Source organism: Bubalus bubalis, chromosome 12 (assembly GCF_019923935.1).
Source record: "Bubalus bubalis isolate 160015118507 breed Murrah chromosome 12, NDDB_SH_1, whole genome shotgun sequence".
Lineage (NCBI taxonomy): Eukaryota > Metazoa > Chordata > Mammalia > Artiodactyla > Bovidae > Bubalus > Bubalus bubalis.
The window spans coordinates 25,773,179-25,786,451 of NC_059168.1; the positions used below are offsets into that span (position 1 = coordinate 25,773,179).

At 40.3% G+C, this 13,273-nt stretch overlaps 1 protein-coding gene across 4 annotated transcripts in view; it reads right to left on the bottom strand.

Moving 5' to 3' along the window:
• Positions 1-5,359: 5,359 nt before the first annotated feature.
• ABCG5 (ATP binding cassette subfamily G member 5) overlaps positions 5,360-13,273 on the bottom strand; it is a 43,058-nt gene continuing 35,144 nt past the window's right edge. For 3 of the 4 annotated variants that reach the window (XM_044925866.1, XM_044925867.1, XM_006056805.3), the window contains 3 exons: positions 12,176-12,361; positions 6,367-6,479; positions 5,360-5,555 (listed from right to left, as the gene is read on the bottom strand). In XM_044925866.1, the coding sequence (XP_044781801.1) occupies positions 5,362-5,555; positions 6,367-6,479; positions 12,176-12,361 (493 nt within the window). In that variant the 3' untranslated portion in view covers positions 5,360-5,361. The remainder of the gene's footprint in view (positions 5,556-6,366; positions 6,480-12,175; positions 12,362-13,273) is intronic. The other variant, XM_025260944.2, reaches the window with a different exon arrangement.

Consider the following 13,273-nt stretch of genomic DNA (forward strand, 5'->3'; position numbering starts at 1 on the left):
TGATAACAGGATCAGTACAAGAGGACTGTACACTTGTCAGCCTAGATGCACCTAATGCAGGAGTACCCTAATACATAAATACTAACGGACAGTGGGAGAGATAGACAGGAATACAATAAGTAGGACACTTCCAACACCTCACTCATACCAATGGACAGATCTTCTAGACAGAATAAGTAACAGATCATAAGTGATACAATAGAACAGTTAGACTTAATTGACATTATCAGGACATTACATCCAAAAAACCCCCACAGAATACACATCTCCCGCATTGTAGGCAGATGCTTTAGCGTCTGAGCCACTGGGGAGGTCAGTCTCCCAAAGCAATAGAAATAAAAACAAAAATAAACAAACGGGACCTAATCAAAGTTACAAGCTTTTGAACAGTAAAAGAAACCACAAACAAAATGAAAAAACAGCCTACAGGATGGTAGAAAAATTTGCAAAAGATATAACCAACAAGGGCCTAATTTCCAAAATATATAAATAACTCACACAACTGAACAACAACAAAAAAACAAACTAATCAAAAAAATGGGCAGAAAATATAGACATTTCTCCAAAGAAGAAATACAGATGGCAAATAGGCACATAAATAGATACTTTTCAGTTCAGTCGCTCAGTTGTGTCCGACTCTTTGCGACCCCATGGACTGCAGCACGCCAGGCTTCCCTGTTTATCACCAACTCCCAGAGCTTACTCAAACTCAGTTCCATTGAGTCGGTGAAGCCATCCAACCATCTCATCCTCTGTCGTCCACTTCTCTTCCCGCCTTCAATCTTTCCCAGCATCTGGTCTTTTCAAATGAGTCAATTGTTTGCATCAGGTGGCCGAAGTATTGGAGATTCAGCTTCAACATCAGTCCTTCCAATGAATATTCAGGACTGATTTCCTTTAGGATGGACTGGTTGGAGATCTCCTTGCAGTCCAAGGGACTCTCAAGAGTCCTCTCCAACACCACAGTTCAAAAGCACCAGTTTTTGGTGCTCAGCTTTATTTATAGTCCAACTTGCACATCCACATATGACTACTGGAAAAACCATAGCTTTGACTAGATGGACCTTTGTTGGCAAAGTAATACCTCTGTTTTTTAATATATGGTCATAACTTTTCTTCCAAGGAGCAAGCGTCTTTTAATTTCATGGCTGCAGTCACCATCTGCAGCGATTTTGGAGCCCCCCCAAAATAAATTCTGTCACTGTTTGCACTGTTTCCCCATCTATTTGCATGAAGTGATGGGACCAGATGCCATGATTTTAGTTTTCTGAATGTTGAGTTTTAAGCCAGCTTTTTCACTCTTCTCTTTCACTTTCATCAAGAGGCTCTTTGGTTTTTCTTCGCTTTCTGTCATAAGTGTGATGTCATCTGCATATCTGAGGTTATTGAGATTTCTCCCAGCAATCTTGATTCCAGCTTGTGCTTCATCCAGCCCAGCATTTCTCATGATGTACTCTGCATATAAGTTAAATAAGCAGGGTGACAATATACAGCTTTGACATACTCCTTTCCTGATTTGGAACCCGTCTGTTGTTCCATGTCCAGTTCTAACTGTTGCCTCTTGACCTGCACACAGATTTCTCAGGAGGCAGGTCAGGTGGTTTGGTATTCCCGTCTCTTTCAGAATTTCCCACAGTGTTGTGATCCACACAATCAAAGGCTTTGGCATAGTCAATAAAGCAAAAATAGATGATTTTCTTGCTTTTTCAGTGATCCAATGGATGTTGGCAATTTGATCTCTGGTTCCTCTGCTTCTTCTAAATCCAGCTTGAACATCTGGAAGTTCACAGTTCATGTTCTGTTAAAGTCTGGCGTGGAGCATTTTGAGCATTACATTATTAGCGTATGAGATGAATGCAATTTTGCAGTAATTTGAGCATTCTTTGGCATTGCCTTTCTTTGGGATTGGAATGAAAACTGACCTTTTCCAGTCCTGTGGCCCCTGCTGAGTTTTCCAAATTTGCTGGCATATTGAGTGCAGCACTTTCACAGTATCATCTTTTAGGATTTGAAATAGCTCAACTGGAATTGCATCACCTCCACTAGCTTTGTTCATAGTGATGCTTCCTAAGGCCCACTTGACTTCACATTCCAGGATGTCCGACTCTAGGTGAGTGATCACACCATTGTGATTATCTGGGTCATGAAGATCTTTTCTGTACAGTTCTTCTGTGTATTCTTGATATGTGTTCTTAATCTCTTCTGCTTCTGTCAGGTCCATAGCATTTCTGTCCTTTTGTGAGCCCATCTTTGCATGAAATATTCCCTTGGTATCTCTAATTTTCTTGAAGAGATCACTAGCCTTTCTCATTCTATTGTTTTCCTCTATTTCTTTGCACTGATCACTGAGGAAGGTTTTCTTATCTCTCCTTGCTATTCTTTGGAACTCTGCATTCAAATGGGTCTATCTGTCCTTTTCTCCTTTGCTTTTCGCTTCTCTTCTTTTCACAGCTATTTGTAAGATGCTCAATATTACAAATAATAGATGTTCAGTATTGCTAGCTATTAGAAAAATGCAAATAAAAACAATGAAGTAACATTTCACACTGATCAGAATAACCATCATTAAAAAGTCTACAAATAACAGATGGTGGAGAGGGTGTGGAGAAAAGGAAACCTTCCTACACTGTTGGTGGGAATGTAAGTTGGTGCAGCCATTGTGGAGAACAGCATGGAGGTTCCTTAGAAAACTAAAAACAGAATTCCCATACGATTCAGCCATCCCATCCCTGAGCATATACCCAGACAAAACTATGATTAGGAAGATACATGCACCATATCTAATATATATATATATATACACACACACACACAACTGAATCACTTTGCTGTACAACAGAAACTAACAACATTGTAAGTCAACTATACTTCAGTCAAAAAAAAAAAAAAAATTGGGCTTCCCTGGTAGGCCAGTGGTTAAGAATTTGCCACACAATGCAGGGGACCAGGTTCCAGATCCCGCATGCTGCAGAGCAACTCCACCTGTGTGCCGCAGCTCCTGAGCCCACGTGCCCTAGAGCCCCTGCTCCACTCCACAGTGAAGAGAGCCCCTGCTCACCACAACTGGAGCAAGCCCATGGGCAGCAGCGAAGACCCAGCCCAGCCCAAAAATTAAATAAATCTTTTTTTAAAAAAGAAAATACATTCCTGAATCCCCACAGCCAGAGATCCTCAATCCGTGGGTCTGGAATGCAGCTTAGTAATCTGCATGTTTCATCAGTACCTCTGGTGATTCTGACATACTTAGAGTACAACTTTTTGAAGAACAGACAAATTTAAGGAAATATTCTATCAATAAGCAGGCCAAAACTGTATGAGTTGGTAATAACCAAGATCATTTCCAAGGTGGGATAGCCTTTAAGAAGCCTTCTAACTTCTGGAGATGTATCTGCTAACCAAGTTCAGTTGGAGTAAGCATAACTGCTGTCATTAAACAGGAAAGTAAGTTATCCCGTATTCTTCCATTTCCACTATAATATATGTTAACTTTTCTATGCCATGCACCCAGCTTTAAATAAACATTTACTAACCTTAAGAACACAAAGATTGATGAGTGGTATCAGAGTGGATAGCAAACTACCCTGTTATAGCAATGAAATATAAGTTCCTAAACTAGTGACAATCAGTGTGTGTGGTTCCAGTCCTCTGGAAAACAGAATTTTCACCATGTCTCCAAGGAACTACAGTCATAGAAACAGACAGGCGCCTTTCTTGAGTGCTGCAAAGAAAGAGCTCCCTTTAACACTGAATGTTATGATCTCAGAAATATTACTGACTTGGTGGAAACAGGATTTTGTATTATTTAATTTGATTTTCTTACACATCACTGTCCATTTTTAACTTGAGAAACTGTCACATGTTGAAAGTCATTGTGTTTTTCTAAGATAGTATCACTAACATTTAATAGCTTAAAGTCACATGCTATGTCAATTTTCCAAATGTTTCTGAGCTAGAATGAAATTCCATCTGCATATGAATAGTAGAAAAATGTTTCCACTTAGATTGTACACCCATATCTTTAGTAAGTTGAAATCAGTGATTTCAAAAGAGGTTCCTGTGGGACTCTCTTTGAACTGCTTTAATAGATTATCATCTCCAGAACTGTCTATAACTGATGTGACATATATAATCTGTAAGGCATTATGTAACTATTATACCATAATCATCAGTGTCAAAGACCTTTTATAAAAATTGACAATACTATTTTGGTAATTTACCAATGTCTCCAGATTCTTGAATACTGTTCTGAGAAATAGAATTTTACCATGGTTTCCTTAATAAAATGATCTTTCTCACTATAATGTGAGATATTTCAAATACTATAATTTATCATTCTTTACAAGTTAGGTCACAGTAACAGAACAAGTTCATGTACTCTCTAAGATAGTCTCATTCAAAGTTACCATGGTAACATGGAGACAGTTTCATTTCAGACTTGGACATGAATTACTTGAAGATCAGAAAGATAATCCATCATTTAGTCCAGAACCCACTTTTAATAATCTATATACATCATTTGATCCTTAAAAATACATACTGATCAGCATTCTTTTAATTCAAGAACATGAATCCCTAGCATGAACTCTGCTCTTCTTAGTGTAAATGTTGTGTCAGTTGAGCATCTTTTCTATGTGGACTTTAAATAACAGCTGCTCTCTAACCTTAAAAAGGTCATTTCTCAGTTCATGCATACACTTTGCCTAGTAACATTTAATTTTGTAAGTAAATTAAGTTGACAGTGAAAAATAGCAAACTATTTTTGTCTAATGTGCCATTTTCAGTTCAGCCCATTCCTGCCATTTTTCATTTTTAACCCTCAATAAAATCAGTGGATGCTGTGTGTCACGGGCCTTCACTCAGCATCTATCCAACATCCTCTCCATGTGACTAGGTAACTTATCTGGACTTGGACACATAAATATGGGTTTTGAAATGATAAACCATTCTTACCCAATTCTGTGATGCTTTGCTTCAGTGAAACAACTTTTTCTGTTACTTACAGCTGATAATATTCAAATATTTTCTTTTTTACCAAGTCCTTTGTCAAATGTAAGCATAATCTTTGACCTATTTTTTCTGTGTCTAGAACAAAGACAAATAGTCACACTAGTCTCCCATAACTTTATGAATTATTATTTACATCTTTGAACCTGCTCTGTCACAATTTCCAAATAATACAAGTCCCTCCAAGTTGGAATAGCATTCCAGGCCTGCATGGATCCAATGGGCACAGAGGGAGTCTTAATGGTTAAAAGATTTACAATTGTACTACTGAGAATCATGTGGCATTCTTACTTCAGAAATTCAAAGCAGTCATGTATATCTAGGAGCTTAAGTTCCATTTTGTAGCAGTGTCCTTTACTATCTGCTAATGAGATAATCCCTTATTTTAAAAACAATTATTCCTAGGATGACAAGAGCTGGGATAAATGAATACAAAATGAGAAAGTTTGCTGTGAATCTGGATGTTGCACCTGGGCAGTTTCTCTCAATGAACTGAGCTCCTTGAGTGATGGTACACATTGGGTTAGCTGACACAGAAGCGTTTGAGTTGCCTGCCAGGGAAAAGATCGACAATGTCAGATATGGTACTTCCAAGATAATTGAATCCACATGTGTTTACCAAATGCCCACTAAATGCTTAGTATTCTGCTAAGTACCCTTCTTCATAAAGATACAGGACTTTTTAGAGAGCCCAGAATTCATTATTAGATGAAGCAATAGTGAGTGTTGGGAGCCTTGAAGATGGAAATGGGTTTGTTCCCACTTTGGGTATATATTCATTACCCAAATGAATGAATAGTACTGATAAAAATTATGATCACTTAGCACTGAGTATCCCAAGGTTACTAATGTTATCACCTAGAGAGATTTAAAACAACTATGACATTCTGCCTTGTTCTTTCGTTGTCTTCACAGAGTGGCCTGGGATTTCCAATGGCCAGGAGGGCCTTGCTGTATTCCCACTGCCCTCTCGCAGGATTAGGGAACACTTGTGCCAAAAATGGCTTCACTCAGCTACATACTCTGTACATTTGGGGAGAACAGGAGGCCACTGCAGCCTGTTTCAAGCTAGGTATAGGAACTGATTCCATCCAGAATATATTAGAGTTTACTTCAGTGTATGTTAAATCCATCATTTTCTAAAAACATCAGAATGCCCCTAAGCTGCTGACCTTGGACAAGTGGTTAGCTTGATGAATGCTTACTATTTTAAAAATCAGAGAAAATGTTAGACTCTTCAAAACAAAGTTTTAAATCTATTTTACATTTTACATTAGTTTTTTACTTAAAAAATACATTTCCCTCAAGAAATTGTGTTTTCAAATGAATATGTAAAAATAAATTCCAAAATAGAATACTTACCACAAGTGAAATTCTGTCCATAGAACTCATTGACTACGAGAATCTCAGAGCAATATTTTTGGAATGTAAAATAACCGAGGATTTTAAAAGGAATGGGCATTTCTTGTATGTTTCTTAAGAAAAGACAAAAAGAAAGAAAGAAAAACTTCAGTAGGCTTTGGTAACAGTCCTACCAAATGAAAAGAAAGGCAACTCTTATGTTTCACAAAAGGAATGTATATAGGTTTTCATCTCTCATGATAAAAATTATGCTTACTACAAAAAGTTCAAACAACACTGAGAAGTATAGAGAAATACCACTGCCCAGAAATAACTGCTGTTAACATTTTAGTGATATATGTAATACATATATTTATGACATTTTACATAAATGGAATCAAACTACTAATCCTCTTTCCTAACCTGCTTTTTCAAACAAACATGTATCTCAGATAGCCTTTCAAGTCAGTAAGCATAACACTGCATCATTTTTAATCACAGCTTGGTGGTCCACTATAGAAGAAACATTAATGTAACACACCCCTGATGATGGACTGGTATTTAATGTTATTGTTAGGCACCATTGATATAAACATAAAAGAAAATAATGCATCACATTAGAGGAGGATGTTTGTAATTAAATAGACTTGAGCATGCTAGAGTATGAAGTGAGAACTGAAACGTAACCCAAGGGATGGAGAGAACCAGCAGACACTCATTGTGAAACCCGTTTCAGGAGAAACCTCATGCTGGCCTTGTGCCCTTCTCGGTTCACTCTATAGCTTCTATCAGTCAACAAATATGCATTAAATTCTTTCTGTTTGCAAGGCACTAATTCAGGGTGCTTAAAAATCAAATCTCTTATGATTATACAGTGGAAGTGAGAAATCGATTTAAGGGCCTAGATCTGATAGATAGAGTGCCTGGCCAACTATGGAATGAGGTTCGTGACATTGTACAGGAGACAGGGATCAAGACCATTCCCATAGAAAAGAAATGCAAAAAAGCAAAATGGCTGCCTGGGGAGGCCTTACAAATAGCTGTGAAAAGAAGAGAAGCAAAAAGCAAAGGAGAAAAGGAAAGATATAAACATCTGAAAGAAGAATTCCAAAGAGTAGCAAGAAGAGATAAAGCCTTCTTCAGCGATCAATGCAAAGAAATAGAGGAAAACAACAGAATGGGAAAGACTAGAGATCTCTTCAAGAAAATTAGAGATACCAAAGGAACATTTCATGCAAAGATGAGCTCGATAAAGGACAGAAATGGTATGGACCTAACAGAAGCAGAAGATATTAAGAAGAGATGGAAAGAATACACAGAAGAAATTTACAAAAAAGATCTTCATGACCCAGATAATCATGATGGTGTGATCACTGACCTAGAGCCAGACATCCTGGAATGTGAAGTCAAGTGGGCCTTAGAAAGCATCACTACGAACAAAGCTAGTGGAGGTGATGGAATTCCCGTTGAGCTATTCCAAATTCTGAAAGATGATGCTGTGAAAGTGCTGCACTCAATATGCCAGCAAATTTGGAAAACTCAGCAGGGGCCACAGGACTGGAAAAGGGCAGTTTTCATTCCAATTCCAAAGAAAGGCAATGCCAAAGAATGCTCAAACTACCACACAATTGCACTCATCTCACACACTAGCAAAGTAATGCTCAAAATTCTCCAACCCAGGCTTCAGCAATATGTGAACTGTGAACTTCCAGATGTTCAAGCTGGTTTTAGAAAAGGCAGAGGAACCAGAGATCAAATTGCCAACATCCACTGGATCATAGAAAAAGCAAGAGAGTTCCAGAAAAAACATCTATTTCTGCTTTATTGACTATGCCAAAGCCTTTGACTGTGTGGATCACAATAAACTGTGGAAAATTCTGAAAGAGATGGGAATACCAGACCACCTGATCTGCCTCTTGAGAAATTTGTATGCAGGTCAGGAAGCAACAGTTAGAACTGGACATGGAACAACAGACTGGTTCCAAATAGGAAAAGGAGTACGTCAAGGCTGTATATTGTCACCCTGCTTATTTAACTTATATGCAGAGTACATCATGAGAAACGCTGGACTGGAAGAAACACAAACTGGAATCAAGATTGCCGGGAGAAATATCAATAACCTCAGATATGCAGATGACACCACCCTTATGGCAGAAAGTGAAGAGGAACTAAAAAAGCCTCTTGATGAAAGTGAAAGTGGAGAGTGAAAAAGTTGGCCTAAAGCTCAACATTCAGAAAATGAAGATCATGGCATCCGGTCCCACCACTTGATGGGAAATAGATGGGGAAACAGTGGAAACAGTGTCAGACTTTATTTTTCTGGGCTCCAAAATCACTACAGATGGTGACTGCAGCCATGAAATTAAAAGACGCTTACTCCTTGGAAGGAAACTTATGACCAACCTAGATGGCATATTCAAAAGCAGAGATATTACTTTGCCAACAAAGGCCCGTCTAGTCAAGGCTATGGTTTTTCCTGTGGTCATGTATGGATGTGAGAGTTGGACTGTGAAGAAGGCTGAGCGCCGAAGAATTGATGCTTTTGAACTGTGGTGTTGGAGAAGACTCTTGAGAGTCCCTTGGACTGCAAGGAGGTCCAACCAGTCCATTCTGAAGGAGATCAGCTCTGGGATTTCTTTGGAAGGAATGATGCTAAAGCTGAAACTCCAGTACTTTGGCTACCTCATGCGAAGAGTTGACTCATTGGAAAAGACTCTGATGCTGGGAGGGATTGGGGGCAGGAGGAGAAGGGGATGACAGAGGATGAGATGGCTGGATGGCATCACTGACTCGATGGACGTGAGTCTGGGTGAACTCCGGGAGTTGGTGATGGACAGGGAGGCCTGGCATGCTGTGATTCATGGGGTCGCAAAGAGTCGGACACGACTGAGCAACTGATCTGATCTGAAGGAATCCAAAAGAAGTACCTACCCCTAAGGACTCATAATAGAGTTTGGAGACAGAGATTATATAGCCTTAAGACTATAAAAATACACAGCGGTGAACCATTTGTGTTTAGAAAGTATAAAAAAACAGTACCAAGTGTCCATGATATTCTTGTATTTAGTATTTATGGTTTCACCAAGTGATCCCCAAACTCCATGACTTTCAGTTATTGACAATGTTCTGAGGCACGAAATTGACTTAGCCACATTGAGAGGCGGGTGATTGGAAAGGATAGATGGGAGTCTGGGGAAAAGGAAGAACCCTAGGGTGGCAGAACAGTGTGAGCACAGGCCTATGCAACTGGGCTAGAAAGGCTCGAGCGGAGGGTCTGATCTGGGAGCAGTGGGAGGCGAGTTGAGAATGCAGCCATGACCAGCTGTTTTCAGGGCCTTGTAGGGGCTTGCCATTGAAGGACCATGAAAACAATCACATGTCAATCAGTGTTTTAAGAGTATTAATGCAGCACCAGCAAGTAGGATGGACCAGAATAAGGACAGAGGAGTAACAGCCATAAAGGGAGCAGGCTACAGCGGAAGTTCAAGGGTGAGATGACAAAGGCCTGGGACAGGGTGATGGCCAGGAGAAGACGGCTGCCCAGCTGGCTGGAGTGTGAGGAGGCAGGAACCGCGTGTCTCTGTCCTGTACTGCACCCCACAGGGCAAACACAAAGGCCCCACATGCATTTGGGACTTGACAGCGGGGAAGAAACCCAGTGTGATCTGGTCACTGATCCAGTGTACAGGTAAGCCCTAGAAGAGAGTAGTCATTCATTTATTTACTCAGTCCAAATATTTTTTGCAGACCTAATTGGTTAAAGGCCTTGGACCAGCCACTGAGAGATGCTGTAATGCTTCTCTCAAGATGCTGACGGTGTATCTGAGGAAGACTGCAACATGAGCAGTGAGACCTAATAAAGGGGCCTGTCAGAGACCGCTTGTCCTGTGCCAAGGCAACGGCAGGCAGGCTTTGTGCAGGTGCAGAGGGGGACAAATCGATCAGTGAAAGACAGGAGGAAAACCAGGCAGTGACACAGAAATCCTCACAATATGTCCAAGAGGGAGGAAGCACAGATCCAAATTTATTGACGTGGGACCTTCCACACAGGGGAAAAAAGCATGCATACCTTACTCTTTCACAACAGTATGAGCTTATTTTAATTAAAGATTACATAAGAGTCTAGCAAAATACACAACAAAATTTAACTCTGGGCTGTGATACTTCAGGTAAATAACTTACTTAGTATGTTTCTACATTGTGTATATTTTTTCCCCAAAGAACCTGCATTCTTTTGTAAGAAGAACAAAGCTCTTTCCACTTGAGTTTAAAGGAAGAGGGAGCCAAAAGTGCAAATGTTGTAGGCAGTCAGTCAGGAAAGATGAGTTGAAGGAAAAATATAAACTCGATGACTAAGACGTTGATGCGGCCTTCAGGAGCAGTTTCACCCCAATGATGGGAGTGGAACCCAGGTGAAGCTTTGGGATATTGAGGTTTTGCAAAGAACCCAAGAGCATTTTGGTAATGTTGGCCACTGCCTCCCTCCCTCTTCCTATAAACCAAACACATAACGATTCAAATAAGAAAGAGGAAATGCTGCTGAAGGTTGGGTCTGTAACCTGCGGGCTTGATTTCATGCCATTGGGGTGACTGGATCCTGTGCATTTTTCATAGATGCGAACAAGCCACTTAAGCCACATAGGCAAATATATTGTCATGGTGTCACTGCACAAAAATATCTCCTTAACTGGCCAAAACCTAGCTCACTTTGCTTAATGGTATCTCACCTTTTATAAGTCACTACAGTTCATGAAGTGTTTCCACACGGATGACCTCATGAGTCTCATGTTCCCTTGAGACAGAGGGGGCTGAGATCATTATCTCCATCTTATAAACGAAACTAATTAAGATGGAAAAGCGACTTGCCAATGGTCACTTGGCAGCTGAGTGGTAGGAGGAAGACTCTGACTTCAGGGAGCCACATGCTTCCTGAGAGGCTTTTTACAGTGTGAGCAGAACAAAGTCAAGTCTGAGCTTAGTTTTTTTACCTGAACATCGATTGCTCTGAGTTAAATAAGTAAACAAAGAAATATGATTACATGTAATAGCTGCTCAGTAGCTTATTTGATTGGTTTTTAAGTCAAAGAAATAGCCGTCTTCACATTTTCTCAGGGACCCACAGTTTGCTTGCTAGATCCAACTCACATCACCTACCAGGAACCACTTTCACCCTCCTAAAATTTTCCACCCTTCTTACTACTACTTTTTTAAAACATATGTATGTGTGCATGTATATTTTTTCCTGGTTATAAAAGAATGCTGTCCATTATAGAAAGTTCACAAAAGAGAGGAAAATATAAAGAAAAATTAAAATGAATGTCACCCAGAGATAATTACTGTTAACATTTGGTACATGTCCTTCTGGTCCTGATACTTTCTTCAGCAGTCTCTTACCTTCTCTTACCTCTTTTCTTATCTGACTATTCTAACTTCCTTGAAATACCTGGGAATTGAGAGCTGGACTAGAAACTCAACAGTGCCAGGGGAAGAAATGGACTAAATGCATGCTAGTTAGCCTGTAATAGGCTGTGCTTCTGGAGGATAGCTTGGTTTTTCTCCTTTTGCTATAATGTCTTATGACATATGAATCATATTGATAACACACCTAAATCATCATTTCCTGAATCTCACTCTGAAGACATTTTATTGAATAAACTGTAAACAGTTCAGAGTCTAAGCAATATTGATTAGTAAGCGCTATAAACACTCTGGACTGTGAGGTGATAGAGTATCACCACGCTCCTCTGGAATGCCTTACAATCATCATCATTAGGTGATCATTAACATCAAACCACACCAGTCTAAATCGGTTGGTATTGTTAGATCTTACCTCACGAAGCCAGAGCCCATAAGCACCCCAGCAATGGAGAGCAGGGCCACCACGCTGTTGACCACATTTGGGTTTTGGATCACGCCAAGTAGCACAAGGCTTAGAAATTCACCAATTAAGTGGGGGGCCAAGAGAGCAACAGAGAAATATGCAAATCTGGCAGCCTCAGGGTATAAGGCCAGAGTCCTGGAAAAACATAAGGTCTTTAGTTCCTCTCCAAGGGTTATAAGAAAAACTGCACAGTTGCCTTCTAGGAATAAATCCATGGTAGTTAGTGGGTGAGAAGAGTCTGCAGGGCAAGCCAAACCCCGCCTTTGAAAGGCCTTTTTGGAACACAGCATTTGAGGCCATTTTGTCCCGAGAACTGTTCTGTTGGCCCCAAGTCAACTGAGCCCCCTTTTCCTTTTTTACATCTCCTCTGCTCTCCCAGAAAAATACCAACACTTAGAGGATGGTCACAACTCACTGCATTAAGTAGGGCTGAAGTGTCCAGGCTTCTCCATAAGCAGCCACATTCTACCTGGCCAGCACTGCTCCCGCCCTAATGCCAAGGACTCACAAAACCTGGTTCTCAGCCCCTCCTGGGCGCCTCATTCCTATATCCTGGGGTTATTGCCAGTATGAGAATCCTTCTCCGCTTTTCTGGGGAGGGAATTAGCCCTCCCCAGGCCCGTTCCATTCCATTCTTGTCTTATTCTACCAAACCCTTCCACTGATTCGACCTTCATGTTCTTGTAAACAAGCTACCCTTACAACCCCTTATATTCCTTTTACCAAGTAACATTTCCCTGGTGATAGCATGTGCTCAACAGCCCTCAGACATGGCTGCTCTTTCTTTCATTTGTAGAGTAAGGAGGAGTTAGCATGTCTTAACATCCACCCCTCCCTACCACTCTTCAAGGTCATCTGCCTTTCCTCCTGTACAAATCACGAACTTTGCTTACGCTATCACTTCTCTGCCCCAGTGCAGTCCTCTGTGACTTTTAAGGCATCGTCTCACCTTTCATGCTTTCATAGCTTCTGGACCAGGGTCAGTTTTACACTCCTGTCCATCATTATTATCCTCAAGGTCTTTAATCTTGATAATTCATCAACACC